Source organism: Elephantulus edwardii, unplaced genomic scaffold (assembly GCF_000299155.1).
Source record: "Elephantulus edwardii isolate Elephantulus edwardi_28Jun2011 unplaced genomic scaffold, EleEdw1.0 scaffold00239, whole genome shotgun sequence".
Taxonomy (NCBI): Eukaryota; Metazoa; Chordata; class Mammalia; order Macroscelidea; family Macroscelididae; genus Elephantulus; species Elephantulus edwardii.
In genome coordinates, this window is record NW_006399989.1 from 2,048,309 (window position 1) to 2,067,420 (window position 19,112).

Consider the following 19,112-nt stretch of genomic DNA (forward strand, 5'->3'; position numbering starts at 1 on the left):
GAGAATCTTTGTCTTCTTGACATTGAGCCTCAGTCCATACTGAAGGCTGCAGTGTTTGACTCTCTGCAGTAAGTGCATGAGGTCCTCCTCAGTTTCAGCAAGCAGGGTTGTGTCATCTGCATAACCCAGAATGAGTATGAAAATCCAAGGCGGGGAAGGGTGGAAGCAGAGTGATGAGAATGGGCGTTGGAGGCACAGAGGGGGTGAAGACTGAGTGGGAAAAACAATGTATTTGAACTTTGTAAATAAATCAATATAAAATTTAAAAAAAATAAAAGCAAAAAAATTTTGCAATCAAATGTATGTAACAAAATAGGTATTGTTTCAACTATCTGATGTCATTTATGTTGTGTGTAAACATAGACATTATTTTTCTGAAATTTTCCCATCATCCTTAACAGAAACCTAGTATCCCTTTAACAACATCTCTTCATTTCCTTTCCTATTTATTAGCCCATGGCAATCAGTAATAAACTTTGGTCTCTTAAAAAAAATGAGGAGGTTTGTTCTCAATGGAGAGAGATTAAAGGCATTGCCCTTGACAACAGGAACTAGGCAAGGATGCCCGCTATCACCACTCCTATTCAATATCATATTAGAAGTCTTAGCGATAGCAATAAAACAAGAAAAGGAAATAAGAGGTATCCAAATTGACGAAGAGGAGGTGAAATAATTTTTCTATGCAGATGATATGATTGTATACTTAGAAAATCCTAAAGACTCAGCAAGAAAACTACTGGACATAGTTGACCAGTTAAGTAAAGTGGTAGGATACAAGATCAACATACAAAAGTCAATTTGATTTCTCTACAATGACAGAGAATGCAGAATTACAGCTAAGAAAATCAAATAGCTAATCACAAGATTAAGTACTTGGGAATAAATCTAACCAGAAGCACAAAGAACCTATTCAAAGAAAATTACAAAACATTACTACAAGAAACAAAAAGATACCTGGAGAAGTGGAAGAATATCCCTTGTTCGTATATAGGAAGACTCAGTATTATGAAAATGACAATACTACCAAATGCAATTTACACGTTCAATGCAATCTCAATAAAAATACCAATTCCATTCTTCAACGAGATTAAAAAGACAATCTCTAATTTCATTTGGAATGGAAAGAGACCCCGAATAAGCAAAGCAATCCTTAAAAAGAGAAACAAGATAGGAGGCAAATAACTCCCTGATTTTAAATCCCACTACACTGCCATGGTGTTCAAGACTGCGTGGTACTAGTACAATGACAGACACATAGATCAATGGAATAGAAATGAGACCCTGGAAATCAGCCTGTCTACCTATAGTCAACTGATTTTTGAGAAGGAGAGGAAATCAGTTAATTGGGGAAACGACAGCCTTTTTAACAAATGGTGTTGGCAAAATTGGAGAACCATCTGCAGAAAACTCAAGCAAGATCCACACCTCACTCCATACATAAAAACCAACTAAAAGTGGGTCATGGACCTAGGACTAAAACCAAGGACTACAAACTTCATTAAAGAAAAGCTTGTAAGAACCCCAGAAGTCCTAATCCACAACATAAACAGTCTTCCAAGCATCCTGGAAAACCTACAACCAGGAGAAGATAAAATAGATGAATGGGACCTTCTAAGAATCAAAACCCTATGCACATCCAAAAACTTCTCCAACAGGCTAAAAAGGGAAGCCACAGATTGGGGAAAAATATTTGGTAATGACCTGTCAGATAAGGGACGTATATCTAGAATTTATAGAATACTTGAGTACCACAACAAGATAAAGGTAAGCAACCCAATTGAAAAATAGGCAGAAGATATGAACAGACACTTAACCAAAGCAGACATTCAGATGGCCAACAAACACATGAAGAAATGTTCAAAATCCCTAGCTCTAAGAGACATGCAAATCAAAACAACTATGAGATATCATCTCACCCCAGTTGTTGTTGTTATGTGCCGTCGAGTCACTTGTGATTCCTAGCAACCCTATGTACAACAGCCTGAACTCTACTCTGTCCTGTGCCAATCGCACTGTCTCCAGTACACCCATCCCAATTACCCCAGTCACTGAATCAATCCACCTCATAGAGGGCCTTCCCCTCCTGAGCTGTCCCTCCACCCTCCCAAGCATGATGTCCCTCTCCAAGGATGGGTCCCTCCTTACAACATGTCCAAAGTATGTTAGATGGAGCTTCAGAATCCTTGCCTCCGGGGAGCCTCCCAGTTTAACACTTTCCAGGATGAATCTGTTTGTTTTCCTAGCAGTCCATGGTACCCTCAATACTCTTCTCCAGCACCACATGCTCAAAGGCATCAATTCTCCATCTATCCTCTTTAGTCACTGTCCAACTCTCTGATGCATAACAAGTGATAGCAAAGACCATAGCCTGTATCAGATGCACCTTAGTTTCTAGAGAGACACCATTGCTCTTTAGTACCCTGGGGAGGTCCCTAACCGCAGACTTTCCCATCGCAATACGTCTGGGATAACAATAACCTCTGGGATTGCAATGCAGCTTCTTGCCACTAGGCCCTCACCCCAGTAAGAATAGCAGAATTCAACAGAGAAGCAAGCAATCAACGCTGGTGAGGTTGTGAAGAAACTGGAACCCTTATTCACTGTTGGTGGTAGTATAAAATGGTTCAACTACTATGGAAGGCAGTATAGCGCTTTCTCCAAAAGTTGCAAATAGAAATACCATTTCACCGCCCAGCAATTCCACTACTGGGAAATACCCCAAAGAGACCATAACTGACATCTAAGCAGATATATGCACACCCATGTTTATCGCTGCTTTGTTCACAATAGCAAAGAGTTGGAAACAACCCATGTGCGCATCAACAAATGAATGGATAGAGAAGCTGTGGTATATCCACACAATGGAACTATGCTGCATTGAAAAACAAGGAACTCGATTCCAAGATGGTGGCGGCAGTGGAAAACAACCTGGCAAGCTGCGAGAGCAGGGGACCACATGGAGGAGGGCCACCATGGCCTTCTAAAGACCTCTGTTTATTGATAATTGAACAGTTAAACACTTGATGACTGGTCTTTGGAGAGGATCGAGGTTCAACATCAGGAGATCAAGGATTCCCAGGGAGGAATGGGTGAGTCCTGTGGCTCTCAGCCCCCTGCTGTGAGCCCACACCACTGCAGCTGCAGCTCCATAAGGCTTCCACCACCGGACCCCAGGGATCCGCTCACCCGTGATGGATGTTAGGCACCACCACCCCCCAGGCTGGTCCAGGAGATCCTCCACACCACAGCAGAGTGGACTGGTTCTGGGGAGAATTCTTGGAGCCAAGATGGCAGCAGCAAGAGACAGAGCGGCAGGATGGGGTTTTCCTGGACAGGCCAGAGAAGAAGATTACCAGTACAATGGATTGATGAGAGTGTTTGTGAACTGTCTACAACTCAACAACATTTTACTGTGGCAGTATGTCCGAGACAGCAGATATCCTCAATGCATCGCATCTTTTGATCTGCTGTCTGCCTTTGTCAAGAAGTGTTTAGACCTGGGGGGGGGTCTGTTCACTACTCTGAGGTCCCCTTCTACACATATAAAGGGGGAGGGCAGTGACACCTACTTCAAATTACAGTATGACCACTTATTGGGGGGGTAATGGTGATGCGATGCATTGAGGCTATCTGTCTCTGGCCACATGGTCTTCAGTGAGGTGCGGGGTCCGGACTTGGGAGGAATTTGGTAGGGGAGTGTGCCAGCCCACTAAGGTTGCCATCCAAATCTCGGGGAAGGCGGTTCATTCGGCCCCCGGTGGGTGGTAGGGCAAGCTGTGCGTTCGGCCTGCGGTGGGGAGGGCCAGCCCTTGGGGTGAGCTCCTTAGCCCTCGGATTGACCATCTGACCCTGGGTAGAAAAACTGCCTAGGGTATACAGAGCATTTTATCGAGGCTACTTTCCTCCACCCTCTCCCCCAGTGCACCCATAAGTAACACCTCCAAAGCCCTTCTATTTGTAACTCAAAAGTTTGTTCTCTCTAGATTTGCTCCCTTTTCTATAGGTAACCTTAACACTGAGTTTTACTCCAGACCTGACCTTGAACCCAGTTCCAGAGACGAAAGGGAAATAAAACTGCCAGTTAAGGAAGCAAAGGAGGATAGAGCCTCAGGATTCAGTCAGCCATCCCCACTGAACCCACCTGGGAAAACACTTTGCAGTCCAGAAGGGAGTAAATGTCAGGAAAACATCTTCTAACAGAACAAGAAGGCAAGCAGCTTTAACCCAAGACCACCAGTAAAGTGATAAAGTGTGCTCCCTTTCCCTTTTTTCACATCAATGTCCCTGTTCAGCATGAAGAAGCCAGAGAATCTGCACCCAATTCCTAAATGAGAAACCCACAAGTGAAAAAGACAGTTTGTCAATCATCATTGGACTATGCTTACCATTGTCCTGAATCATCTGGTCCCCACTGGATCCTTTTCATTTCCTTCACCTGCTTCCCCCACCAACCAAATTGTGCAGCCTTGCAACTTCATCCCTGCAATATTCATCCCTGCCCATTCTCACCCTTCTGCTCCCAACCCTCACCTCTGTGTATCCCCAACATGTTTTTCCCAATAAAATTTAAAAACCAAACCAAAACAAAAACAAAGAAAACCCCAAGCAACTTATGAAATATTATACAAAATGGGTGACCCTGGAGGACATTATGCTGAGTGAAATGTCTCAGTCAGTGCTACTGTTGTAAAAAGGGACTGACATTGGCGTTGGGGGTAGACTGAGAAAGAGGGGATAAATAATGAATGCATACTGCATTGTAATAGAAGAGGGAGAGAACTGTTTAAAAGGAATAAATGATTAAGTCTTACTTTCATGACAGGAGTTCAGAATGAACGCTAAATAGTGGAGTGAATTTGGGGGGAGGGATTGTATAATAATGAAAGAATTTTTCCTTTACTTTTCAAAGAGAAGAGCAAATTGGGTAAGAGGGTGGGCAGGGAGAAAAGTGCAACAATGAATGAATAGAAATCCAAAGTCTCTGTAAACTTTCATTAAAATTAATTTTTTTAAAAAGGAAAAAATGAGGAGTACGTACATATAAAATCGGTTTTAAAAGTTGAAAATAGTTTATTTGTAAGAGTAGGAATTGGGAATAAGGAGAACAGAGCAGGGAATTTGTGGGTTTTGTTATTGTTATTATCACTCTTATAGTACAGTTTGTCTTGAAATTTATATATTTGTATTTGGTAAAATACAATAAAAATTTTAAAAGGATACATAAGAAAAATTTTTTCAAAATTCATAATACTAGTATATAGTTTAGAAATAGGAAAGTAAATTCAGAAAAAATCACTACGTGTACACAAGGAGACTGTTACAATCCTTTTATGATTTGACTTAATAAACCATGTTCATGTATTACTTTGTTGTTACTTTGTTGGTGCTGATGAGTACGACTCATAGTGACCCTATAAACAACAACCTATCCCATCCTGTGCCATCGTCATCATCTCTGATACACTTAAACCTGTGTCAATCCATCTCTTTGGGAATCTTCCTGTCTTTAATTGACTTTCCACTTGCATCATGTACCTTTCTATGGAATAGCCTTTCCCAGTAACATGACGAAATTATGTGTGACAAAGTTTCACCATCCTTGCCTCTAAGGAGCACTCTGGCTGCACTTTCCTCAACATATGTCTGTTTGTTCTTTTGGCAGTCCATAGGATATTCAGTACTCTTCTGCAACACTACAACTCAAAGGCATCAATTCTTCCATCATCCTGATTCATTGTCCATCTCTCAGCTGGCCACCAGAGCTCCCTCAGATGCATAGCAAGTGATTGAAAAGACCATACCTGAATCAAATACATCTTTGTCTTAAAAGTGACATCTTTACTTCTCAGTACTTTGTGGAGAAGTCTTTGAGAGTGAACTTAATTCACTTCAATATGTCTTCTGATCTCCTGACTGCTGATCCCAAGAGTTTTGATTGCGGATCCAAGTAAGATAAAATCATTGACAATTTTTATTTTTTTTCTACAACTATCATAATGCTGCTTACTGGCCTACTTGTGAGAATATTTGTTTTCTTGATGTTGACATGTAATCCGTATTGAAAGCTTTAGTCTCTGATCTTCTGCAGCAAGTGTTTAAAGTCCTTACCACCTTCTGCAGCAAATGCCTCAGGTCCTTCTCAGACTCAGCAAGCAAGGTTGTGTCATCTACATAGCTCAGCTTGTTGATGAGACTTCCTCCAATCTTTTTTTTTTTTTTTTTACTTCCTCCAATCTTGATGCCACATTTTTCTTCATAGAGTCCAACTTCTTGAATCATCTGCTCAGCATACAGATTAAATAGGTATGGAGAAAGGCACAAATCTTTCCTGATTTTAAATCATACATATTCCCTTACTCCATTCAGATAGCAGCTTCTTGGCCTAGGTATAGATTTTATGTAAGTATAATTAAGTGTCCAGGGATTCTCATTCTTAATATTAGCCATAGTTTGTAATGATTCACACAGTCAAATTCTTTTGCATAGTCAATAATAGAAAAAGAATTTCTAAAATAAAAGGGAGAGCAGGAATGTTATGATTAACAAATATCAGATATACTAAGGAGACAGCTGAGGTTATGAAGAGTTTTAGAGAGCTTTGGCTTAGTCCTAAGATCAATAGGGAATCATTAATATTTGAAGCAGAACTATATCAACTGATCTTTGCCTTAGAAATATTCTTTGAGCAACAAGTTTGAGAAAGTAGTTGTCTATTGGAGAGAAAAGAGACAAGGGAGAGAAATTGCCTAGCTGCCCCAGGTCCTAGTTCTCACCTTTCGAAGAGACCTGTATGATCACTGTGCCAGGTACCCAATCTCTTTTTCTTCAGGACAATTCTTTGAGGATCCCTGTTTGTAGTTGCTCAATAAGTATCCTTTTAAAAGTCTTGACTTCCATTGGTTAATCTTTTTCTTTGGCTATAAGGACATACCAATTGCATCGAGATGGTTCCAACTCATTGTGTGCTTGTTTGTTTCAGAGTAGAACTGGGTGTGCACTATAGGATTTTAAATGGCTGTTACCTTTTGGAAACAATTCTCAGCCTTTTCTTCTGAGCCATTTCTTTGTGAATTCCAACTCATGTCAAAACTGTTTGTTTTTGAATAGAACTTTGGTCTGTATAGTTTTTATTGATTGTGATCCTTGAAATGATAGTGAACTCAGGCCTTTAATCCAAGGTACCTCTCTGTGGGTTTCATCATTAACCTTTCAGTTGGTAGCACTTAACAATTTTCACCACCCAGGGAACTCTACCTTTCTTTTGGACACAGGCTTTTAAAAAAATTGCTTTTAAAATATGTTGTTGTTATGTGCTGTTGAGTCGCTTGTGACTCATAGCGACCCTATGTACAACAAACCCTGCTCTATCCTGTGCCAACCTTACTGTCTCTGGCACACCTACCCCCATTACCCCAGTCACTGATGACATATAATAAATAATTTCAAAGACCTGGATCAGGCACACCTTAGTCTCCAGTCTAACATTGTTGCTCTTTAGTACTCTGGAGAGGTCCCCAAAAGTAAACTTTCTAAATGCAATTTGTGTATTGATTTCCTGGCTGCTAGTGTTGATTGTGGAGTCAAACAATCTAAAGTTGTTAACAATCTCAGTATCTTCACTGTCTATCATGATGCTGCCACTTGACCAAAAGGTGAAAAATCTTTGTTTTCTTGATGTTGAGCTTCAATCTATATTGAAGGCTGCAGTCCTTGACCTTCTGTAGCAAGTGCTTTGGGTCCTCCTCAATTTCAGCAAGCTGTGTTATCTGCATAACGCAGGTTGTTGATGAGTCTTCCTCTGAGCCTTACACTACATTCCTCCTCATAGACCCCAGTCTCCCAGATTATCTGTTCTGCATATAGGTTGAAAAGATATGGAGTTAGGACACATTCCTGGCATACACCCTTCCTGATTTTAAACCATGCAGTGTTTCCTTGCTCTGTTCTGATGACTGCCTCCTGGTCCAAGTATATGTACAATCAAGTGTTCTGGAATTCCCATTCTTCTCAGAATTAGCCACAGTTTGTTGTGATCCATAGTCAAATATCTTTACATAATCAATGAAACACAGACATTTCTCTGGTACACTCTGCTTTTAGCCAAGATCCATTTAACATTAGCTATAGTATTCCTGGTACCACTGCCTCTTCTAAACCCAACTATCTGCTAGTTCTCTGTTGATGTGGTGTTCCAGTCATTTTTGGATAATTTTTAGCAGAATCTTACTTGTATGTGATATTAATGATATTGTTTGATAATTTCCACACCCTGATGGATTACCTTTCTTTGAAATGGGAACAAATATCAATGTCTTCCAGTCAGTGTCTTCCAGTCAGTTGGCCAGGTGGTTGCCCTCCAGATTTCTTGGCACAATGTGGTGAGCTCATCACAGATGAGCCCTGGCAGCATCTATTTGCTGAAATATGTCAGTTAGTATGCCATTAATTTCTGGGGCCTTGTTTTTTGCCAATTCTTCCAGGGCAGCTTGAACTTCTTCCTTCATCACCACAGGCTCATACATTGTTTCATGAAATAATTCCGAGTCAGTTAATTCCATTTGGTATAGTGACTGTATACTCTTTTCATCTTCTTTTAATGCTTCCTGGATAATTTAATATTTTTCCCAAAGCACCCTTAAATATTGTAACTCAAGGCTTGAATTTGTTCTTCAGTTCCTTCAGCTTAAGAAATGCCAAGTGAGTTCGGCCCTTTTGATTTTTTACTCCATCTATTTGCACATTTCATTGTAATACTTTACTTTTTTTTAACACCTTTCCTTCTTCTCTTCTTTCTTTTTAAAAATTGATATTTTAATGAAAGATTATAGAAAACTCGGATTTTCATTCATTCACTGCTGCACATTTTTCTCCTTGCCCCCCAGTTCGCTTTTCTCTTTGAAAAGAAAGAAAAAATACTTTCATTGTTATATAATCCCGCCCCCCCCCGCCCCGCCTCCCAGTCCACTTTACTATGCAGCTCATATTCTGGACTCTGGTCATGCAGATAATACCTAATCATATATCCCTTTTAAACAGTTCTCTCCCTCACATGTTTCAATGCAGTGTACATTATTTATCCCTTCTTTTCTTAGTTTCTCTGCAAACTCGATGTCAGTCCTGTTTTATAACAGTGGCATCATGTAGACATTATTTGTTCTTTTGTGACTGAGACACTTCACTCAACAAAATGTCCTCCAGGGCTACCCATTTTGTATAATATTTCATGAATCCTTGTTTTTCAATGCCGCATACTATTCCACTGTGTGAATATACCACAGCTTCTCTATCCATTTGTTTGTTGATGGGAACTTGGGTTGTTTCCAAATCTTTGCTATTGTATACAAAGCTGTAATAAATATAGGTATGTATATATCTGCAAGGGTGGCAGTTCTAGTTTCTTTATATTCCCAGTAATAGAATAGCTGAGTCAAATGGTATTTCTATTTCCAACTTTTTTCTTTCTTTTTCCATTTTTTAAAAGATTTTCTACTAGTTTATTTACAAAATTCTAATATTGTTTTTAAGAACAAATTCTTTCAAATTTCCTCACCCTGCCCCTATCAAACTGTACAACCCCATGATTAATTCCCCCCTTCCCCTGCACATCCTCATCCCTCTGTTTCCACCCTCTCTAACCCCTCTTGGATCTTTATACTCATTCTACAATACTGGTTTTATACATATGTAATCCTTGTGGGCCTGAGTTAGTTTACTCAGCATAATATTTTCCAGTCCCTCCCAAGTTATGTAATAATTTACAAAATCATTGCTCCTGCCTGCTGCATAGTATTCCATTATGTGAAGTACCATAATTTCCTAACCCATTCTTTTGTGGTTGGACATTTTGGCTGTTTCCATATTCTTGTTATGGTGAATAAAGATGCTATGAAATTTATGTACAAAGCACCATACTGCCTTCCACAGTGGTTGCACTATTTTACACTCCCACCAAGAGTGAATAAGGAGTTTTCCCACAACCTCGCCAGCATTTGTTGTTTGCTGCTTTGTTGAATTTTGCTGTTGTTACTGAGGTGAGATGATATCTCACAGTCGTTTTAATTTGCATCTCTCATAGAGCTAGGGATTTTGAATATTTCTTCATGTGTTTGTTCATCATCTGAATATCTTCTTTGATGAAGTGCCTGTTCATATCCTGTGTCCATTTGCAATTGCATTGTTCACCTTTATCTTGTTGTTGTGTTTGAATATTGTATAAATTCTACATATAAATCTCTTATCAGACATGTCAAATATCAAATATTTTTCCCCAGTCTGTGGCTTTCCTTTTTACCCTGTTGGAGAAGTTTTTGGATGTGCATAGGAATTTTATTCTTAGAAGGTCCCATTTATCTATTTTATCCTCTCCTGGTTGTAGATTTTTCAGGATGCTTGGAAGATTATAAAGATGGTGCAGAATAGGACAAGTTTGAGATCTGTTGTTCATAGAGTTGCTATGAGTTGTAGTCAACTTGATGAGTAAGTGTTGAATTGCCTTTGACAATCAGATACTGCCAACAAACTCTTCAAGGCAGTCTAGGTTTTACTATTTTAAGTAAGCAAAATGGTAAAAATAGTAAAATGGCACAGGATAGCATGGGTTTCAGATTTGTTGTTCATAGGGTCGTTACCTACCAACTTGACGTTACCTAACAAAACAACAGTGGCTGAAAGTTGAGTGGTAGGGGTGATTTCAGCTCCAAGCTAGAAAGATGACCAAGGGCCATAGTCTCACGAATTCTACGAGTCTCTCAAAGTTCAGGAGACTAGGTGTCTGAATTCAGGGCACCAACTAGAGATAAAGATTTTCTCTCTGTCAGCCCTGGAGGAAGATCTTCATTTTCTTTCAACATATGTGGGCCCAATATTCCCTGGAAATCTACCTATGTCTTGGCATCTTGGATCAAGATGCCAAGACATAGGTCTTGGATCAAGGAGATTTTCAGTATAGGGACTCCACATCCAAATAATACACTTTGTCCTTGCCTCTTATTTCTTGGTGGTAGTCAGGACTCAATAAGTTTCTGTTTGTCAAAGCTATTTACTTGTGGTATTTCTGATATTATAACATCACTAGATACCTAAGACAATCTAGGTTTCAGGAGTAGGGTGCTGCTCCAACATAGCCTAAAATGGAGGGCCAGTTTTGGAATTGGGAAATAGGTAGAAGCTGAAAGAAGTTCTAGTGGTATACATAATATGTAACATGTTGGAATTCTAACCCAGAAGTCTGTAATTCCAACCTACTAGCTGCTCCAGGGGGAGAAAGATAGGTAGTCAGTCTCCATCTATAAACATTTACAGTCTTGGAAACTTGATAGAGGGCAACTCTGAGTCAGAATTCTCTTGAGAGCAGTGGGGATTTTTAATAGTAAAAACAAGGATCCCTGGTAGCACAGTGGTTAAACAGTGTGGATACTGGTAAGGTTATTTTCAATATAGTACAAATAGTAAAATGGCACAGTAAAATGGAACACAATAAGGTGTTCCAGGATTCTCATTCTTCTCAATATTAGCCATGATTTGTTATGATCCACACAGTCAAATGCCTTTGCATAATCAATAAAGTACAAATAGACATTCTTCTGTTATTCTCTGCTTTTAGTCAGGACCTATCTTGCATCAGCAATGATGTCCCTGGTGCCACAGCCTCTTCTAAATCCAGCTTGAACTTCTGACATTTCTCTGTCAATGTACTGTTCTACCTGGGGTTTTTGGTGTGGTTGGTATTTGGTTTTGGGTTTTTTTTTAAGTGATCTTCAGCAATATTTTGCTTGCTTGCAATATTAATGCTATTGCCTGTCTGATAATTTCCAGGTTCTATTGTATCACCTTTTTTTTGGGAATGGGGACAAATACGGATCTCTTCCAGTCAGTCACCTGTCCTCCAAATTTTCTGGCATAGACTAGTCAATTGATATCTCATTGATTACTGGGGCCTTATTTTTTCCAATGTCTTCAGTGAAGCTTTAATGTCTTCTTTCACTATCATTGACTCTTAATCATATGGTATTTATTGAAATATTTCAGTATCAACCAATTCTTTTTGGTACAGTGACTCTGTGTATTCCCTCCATCTTCTTTTGATGTTTCCTTGATCATTCAGGATTTTGTAATCCTCTATAATCTCTCTATATTTGTTCCCATTCCAAAGAAAGGTGACCCAACTTAGTGCAGAAAATACAGAACAATATCATTGATTTCACATGCAAGCAAGATTCTACTGAAGATTATCCAAAAACGACTGGAACAGTACATCAACAGAGAACTGCCAGAAGTCCAGGCTAGGTTTAGAAGGGGTCGTGGGACTAGGGATATTGTAGCTGATGTTAGGTGGACCTTAGCTGAAAGCAGGGAGTACCAGAAGAATGTCTATCTGTGTTTCATTGATTATGCAAAGGTGTTTGACTGTGTGGATCCTAACAAACTGTGGCTGACTCTGAGAAGAATGGGAATCCCAGAACATTTAATCATGCTAATGTGAAACCTATACTTGGACCAAGAGGCAGTCGTTAGAACAGAGCAAGGTAACACCGCATGGTTCAAAATTGGGAAGGGTGTACGCCAGGGATGTGTCCTGTCTCCATACCTTTTCAACCTGTATGCAGAGCAGATTATCCGAGAGGCCGGGCTCTATGAGGAGAAGTGTGGCATCAGGATTGGTGGAAGATCTATTAACAATCTGCGTTATGCAGATGACACAACCCTGCTTGCTGAAACCGAGGAGGACCTCATGTACTTGCTGCAGAGGGTCAAGGACTGCAGTCTTCAGTATGGACTGAGGCTCAATGTCAAGAAGACAAAGATTCTCACCACTGGACCAATTGGTAGCATCAGGATGGATGGCGAAGAGATTGAGATTGTTCACAGCTTCAGTTTGCATGGCTCCACGGTCAACACTCTTGGCACCAGCAGCCAGGAAATCAAAAGACTTATCACGATGGGAAAGTCTGCTATTAGGGACCTCTCCAAAGTACTCAAGAGCAACAGTGTCTCTCTGGAGACTAAGGTGCGCCTGATACAGGCCATGGTCTTTGCAATCACTTGGTATGCATCAGAGAGTTGGACAATGACTAGGGAAGATAGAAGGAAAATTGATGCCTTTGAGCTGTGGTGCTGGAGAAAAGTATTGAAGGTACCCTGGAATACCAAGAAAACAAACAGATTCATCCTAGAGAGGGTTAAACCAGGCTACTGCTTGGAGGCAAGGATTCTGGGGCTTTGTCTGACAAACTTTGGACATGTTGTAAGGAGATACAGGTCCTTGGAGAGGGACATCATGCTTGGGAGGGTGGAGGGACAGTGCAGGAGGGGAAGACCCTCTATGAGGTGGATTGATTCAGTAACTGGGGTAATCGGGATGGGTCTGTCAGAGGCCATGCGATTGGCACAGGATAGAGCAGGGTTTAGGGCTGTTGTACCTAGGGTCGCTATGAGTCACAAATGACTTGACAGCACATAACAACAACAACAACAACAACTATAATCTCTCAGTATTGTAATCTGAGTCTTAAATTTATTTTTTTCAGTTCTTTCAGCTTGTGAAATGACAAGCAAATTCTTCTCTTTATTCTCTAAATGCAGCTCTCTGCACATTCTGTTGTACTACTTTACTTTATCTTCTTGAACTACCATTTGAAATCTTCTATTCAAAAACAACTATGAGATATCATCTCACCCCAGTAAGAATAGCAAAATTTAACCAAAGAGCAAACAACAAATGCTGGAAAGGTTGTGAAGAAATTGGAACGCTTATTCACTGTTGGTGGAAGTGTAAAATGGTGCAACTGCTTTGGAAGGCGGTGTGGTGCTTTCTCAAAAAGTTGCAAATAGAGAAACCATTCGATCCAGCAATTCCACTACTGGGAATATACCCCAAAGAGACCATAACTGCCACCAGAGCAGATATATGGACACCCATGTTTACCGCTCCTTTGTCCACAATAGCAAGGAGTTGGGAATAACCTTAGTGCCCATCAACAAATGAATGGATAGAGAAGTTGTGGTATATTCACACAATGGACTACTACTCTTCATTGAAAAAGAAGGAACTCATGCAATATTATTCAAGATGGGTGACCCTGGAGGACATTATACTGAGTGAAATATCTCTGTCACACAGGGACAAACTGCATAGTGCCACTGTTCTAAAACAGGACTGATATAGGGGTTGAGGGGAGACTGAGAAAGATGGGATAAATAATGTATACTGCATTGAAACAGATGAGGGAGAAAACTTTAAAAGGGATATGTTCTTAGGTATTATTGTCATGACAGGAGTCCAGAACAAAGGCTGCATATTGGAGTGGACCTTAGGGGAGGGGTTGTAAAACAATGAAAGAATTTTTCTTTTACTTTTCAAAGAGAAGAGTGTACTGGAGTGGGGAGGGGTGGCCAGGGAGAAAAGTACATCAATGAATGAATTAATGGAAATCCAAGTCTCTGTAAATTTAAAATTAATAAAAAAGAAAGAAAGAAATCTTCTGTTCAGCTCTTTCATTTCCGTGTCTTTTTTTCTTTGTTTGATTTATCTATACTCTAGTCTAGTTTCTGACATCCACTTTTGTTTTTATTTCTCCTGTCTTTGTAATGACAGAGACATGGATCTTCATGGATGATTTCCTTGATGTCATTCCACAACTCATCTGGTCTATTGGTGTTCAATGCCTCAAATCTATGCTTATGGTTTTAAATGCCAATGGCGTAGACTCAAGGTTGTGGTTTTGGGTTTTGTGGATTTGTTTTTATTTTCACCCTGAGTCAAGGACTCCATGACAATATGCCTAAAGTATGTGTGATGGAGTTTCAAAACCCTTTCCTCATATGATGACTCTGAACTTGAAGATGTATCTTTTTATTTAGAAAGATCTCACTACTTTACTTCATGGGGAATTGAGACATTTACCTGTGGAAAACAATACTGGGAGATAGAGGTGAAGGAGTCTTTGGACTGGGCTGTAGGAGTGTGTAAGGATACTAAGTTAAGGGGAAACTGCCCAGTGATTACATCTGTAGATACATTTCTTCTTTCATTTGTAGAGGAGGATGATAGATACAATCTCTTGACCACCTTCCCAGTTCTTTATCCCTATATAGAGAAAGCTCTGAAAAGGATTGGTGTGTATGTTCATTTTGACAGTGGCAGTGTGAGCTTTGTTAATGTTGACAAAAGTTCCCTCATATGGAGTTACCGAGCTTATTCCTTTAATTATCCACTCAAGCTATTCTTTTGCACTGGCCACACAATATCTTAGCATAGGAGAGAAGATAGGAATTCCACATCTGAGGAAGTCTTTCTCAAGGGAAGTTAATTAATCACACTTTTCTACCTATTCAATTGTTTCCCTTTAATGTAGCATCATTCTCACACCATTCAATATAAATAAAGTATGTTGTTGTTATGTGCCATCGAGTCATTTGTGACTCATAGCTACCCTATGTACAAGAGACCTAAATAAATACAAAGGGGGGAAAATCCTTGCCTCTAAGGAGTAACCTAGTTTCACCTTCTTCAGGACAAACTTGTTTATTCTCTTTGTAGTCCATGGTATGTTTACTACTCTTATCTAGCAGCACAGCGCAAAGGTATTGATTTTTCTTCTGTCATTGTTATTCATTGTCCAGCTCTCAGTTGCATAGTAAGCAAATGAGAAGACCATGGCTTGTGTCAGGTGTGCCTTAGTCTTTAAACTGATGTTGTTGCTCTTTAGCACTCTGGAGAAATCTTGACAGCAGGTTTTCCCAATGCAATTATTTTTTTTTAATTCTTGAATGCTGGTGCCAAGAGTGTTTTGATTGTGAATCCAAGCAAGATGAATCTAGACTGTCTGTATTCATCCCATTGACTGAACCTCAACAAATTGATGCTTCCCCACACTACCTCGTTGGCTAATCATTTATTCACTCTTTCAACAAATGTTCTCTTATGAAGTTCACCTTCCTTCTCCTTATGTCCTTTTTGCTTCACATTCGACCATAGATGGACTGTGCACCTCACTAAGATCATGGGTTTTTATCACCTGAAGCCAGATCCTCTGATGTATTCATATCTGTCTCCTCTTTAGTACAACTCAGGAGAGAGGGGAAGAGATGGTGTAAAGAAACTGGAAGAAGGCCAGGGAAGAATAAAGTTGCTCCCCAGACTCTCTCGCTTTCAATTTCCCTGACCTCTTTTTGCCCACTCACAAAACACTAGCACCTTCTCTTAACCCTCCCTTCCTTAATCTCTCTCTCCCATCCACCTTAGGAAGGAGCAGCTGGCAAGGTTTTGTTCGCATTTTATTTATTTCCTCATTTCATTCTTTTTTTCTTCAACTTTCTGTGACTCTGAGGGAGTTTCACAACAAAGAGGGCAGACTAACTTAGTAAAAAGAAATCAAGCCAAAAGGCTATAATTCAGGTTGGCAGCAGGTTACAATCATTCAGGACAGCTTCTAAAATGTGCTTGCAGGCACCTCAGCCTTCAGCCTTGTGGCTTTAAGTGACTATTACAAAACTCTTGTTTTTTTGCCAACAAAACTCTTAGTCCTACCAATTATGGCATCTCCTCCTGGTCCCCTGACCTCAAACAAACTTGGGTGAAGGCTCTGATTCCATGGAGTAGCAGTCCCAAGGTCAACTCTGCCTTATGTCAGGTCTCTGGTTCTTTGCTGTGGCTGCTACTCCTGTAGGCCCTTGCCTGGCTGGTGCAAGGAATCTTTGGCCTTGAAGGACTTGCACTCTCCATTCTCTGCTGCTTTTTACCTTGTGGTGAGACTCTCAATTTCTGTTCCCGAGACTACTCAATTTAATGACACGGCTAGCCAATATCCTTGTGAATAGTCCAACACACTCTATTCCCCACCCACCCATGTAGCAAAGTCAAACTTTTAATAGCTAGGAAAGCCATAATCATGGAGGGGAAAACAAAATAACAACCAAACCTAATCAGATACATTTATATCTCTAACATCAATTTGTTATGATTATTTAAGTGAAAGTTCACTTAATTAAGTTATGATATACTTTTTAAAATTTTCATTGTATATTGGGTGAGAATTTCAATAAAGCGGCATTTCTATGAACCTTATAAAAAAAAAAGGAACCAAGTAGTCAGCTTATTTTTTTTGCTCTCGAATTCATTCTCTTCACCTGGAAAACAAACAGGTTGGATCAAGCAATTGACAAAGACTCTTCTGTACCATTAATAATACCTGGCACTTGTCTACTGGGTTTCAAAGGGTTTAATCATCAAAACATGTCTGTGAGAATTGGCCTCATAATACCAATGGTATTATGCAGCTCAGAAGTGAAGTGACTTGCCTGAGTCACAGGGATGCCAAGTGGCAGAACCAACACAATATCTGAGCTGTGGTCTCTATGTGTTTAAAGCTCAGACTTTTCCCTTGTCAACAGTTTCAGGCTGCCTCTCAGGCTACTCAGAGTAAAGCCATACCCATGGTTGTGATTCATTAGGCTCCACTTAGTTGGTTCTGGTGACCTAGTGGCAAGAAGCTGCACTGCAATCCTGAAGGCATGTCGTTCAAATCCACCAGCTACTTTGTGGGGAAAGGATGGGCAATTTTCTCCTGTGCAATTAACTGCCTCTGAAAACCTACCAGAGGGTCAGCTATTGGTCATTTCCAACTCTATGGTACACAACAAAAACAACTGGCCATTCTTCCCTTACTCCATCCCAGTCACATTGACCCTCTCTGTTCTCCAACATGCTAGGTACTTTACCATCTCACCACCTTTGCACTTATTTTTCTCTTTGCATGAAATACCCTTGCCTTAGTTTTTATTATGTGTATCAGGCTCCAATCCCCTGTATAGGGGACAGGGAGAAGAATAATAGAGAAGATATGCTGACTGTCTTTCCTCCCCTCTGTTTTCCTTTCAGGTCTGATGATGAGAATTCCAGAACCGTCAGGTTAGCACCTCCTTTCTTTAGTAATAGTTGGGAGATGGGGTGGGAGTGGGGTCCTAGTTTGTTACTTCAGGATTCATGGACAAGGTGTGGGGATCAACTCAAGAGGGATTCTTCTTATTGGCACCAGGGATGAGTATTAAGTGAACAGAGAAGGCAATGAGAAAATATGGTTGATGTGAGAAAGAGGTTGAAGACTTCCTCCATCTGTTTGACCCTTGGAAACTTGGATGAACACTGTAATTATTCCTAGAAGGTGGCTAGATGTAAGACTCAGCCTCTAAAGAGATCGATCAGTTCTGGACTTTCCCCCACATCCTCCTCCTAGGAAAAGAGGGCATAGTAAACACTGGGCTTCCCTGGCTCAAAGTTTGCCTTTCACCCTGAACTGTGCAAGTCCTAATGAGTGGGGTTTAGATGGCATTTTGATGTGGCACATTCTTAATACTAGAAATACACATTATGATAACAAGTAAAAAAATTTATTCATGGTAAAAATGTTTACAAGCTTCAATAAATCTTAAGAGTGTGATCATTCTGCCACTTGGGGCCACAGAAGCAAAACTAGGGTAGTAATGAAGTATTTGTATATTTCCCAGGAACTTAACCAATCAGAAGCTTCAGAAAGACAAAGTGTCAAGCACAGGGACTCTCTGATAATGATGGGAGGTCAGGATAGGGACAAATCAGTCTAAGCTTTCACTCAAAGGAATATGAGGTGGGCTTATGAGGTGAGTCCAAAGATCCCGGAAGCAGGGGCATCGGATTAGTACAGTTAGTACTAGATGTTCCTTTGAAGGACAATTCCTGTGGCTGGGTTATTTGGAAAAACATCCTCTTTATTTTGCTGAAGCTCCTAACAAGAGTTCCCAACTTTGTGAGCATAGCACAAATTGAAGAGAAGGCTCTTACTCATGCCTTCTTGGCTGTGAACACTTTGCAAAGCACAGCTTGTCCAATCATATGCAGCAGCCCAGGTCATATCATCCAGGATACTGGACTTTGAAAAAAGAACAACCAGAAACTAAACAACCTAACCCACTGCCATACAAATAGCTTTGTTATTGTTGTTTTTGTTATGTGCCATCGAGTCGTTTGCGACTCATAGCGACAACAGCCCTAAACCCTGCTCTATCCTGCGCCAACCGCACCGCCTCTGACACACCCATCCCGATTACCCCAGTCACCGAATCAATCCATCTCATAG

The 19,112-nt window shown here is 40.3% G+C and overlaps 1 protein-coding gene across 2 annotated transcripts in view; it reads left to right on the plus strand.

Annotated features, from left to right (window-relative positions):
• IQSEC2 (IQ motif and Sec7 domain 2) overlaps window positions 1-19,112 on the plus strand; it is a 358,697-nt gene that overhangs the window by 161,318 nt on the left and 178,267 nt on the right. The window contains exon 2 of one of the 2 annotated variants that reach the window (XM_006898888.1): window positions 17,879-17,908. The exons of the other annotated variant lie outside the window; for it this stretch is intronic. Within the exon in view, the coding sequence (XP_006898950.1) occupies window positions 17,879-17,908 (30 nt within the window). The remainder of the gene's footprint in view (window positions 1-17,878; window positions 17,909-19,112) is intronic. 2 annotated transcript variants of the gene reach the window in all.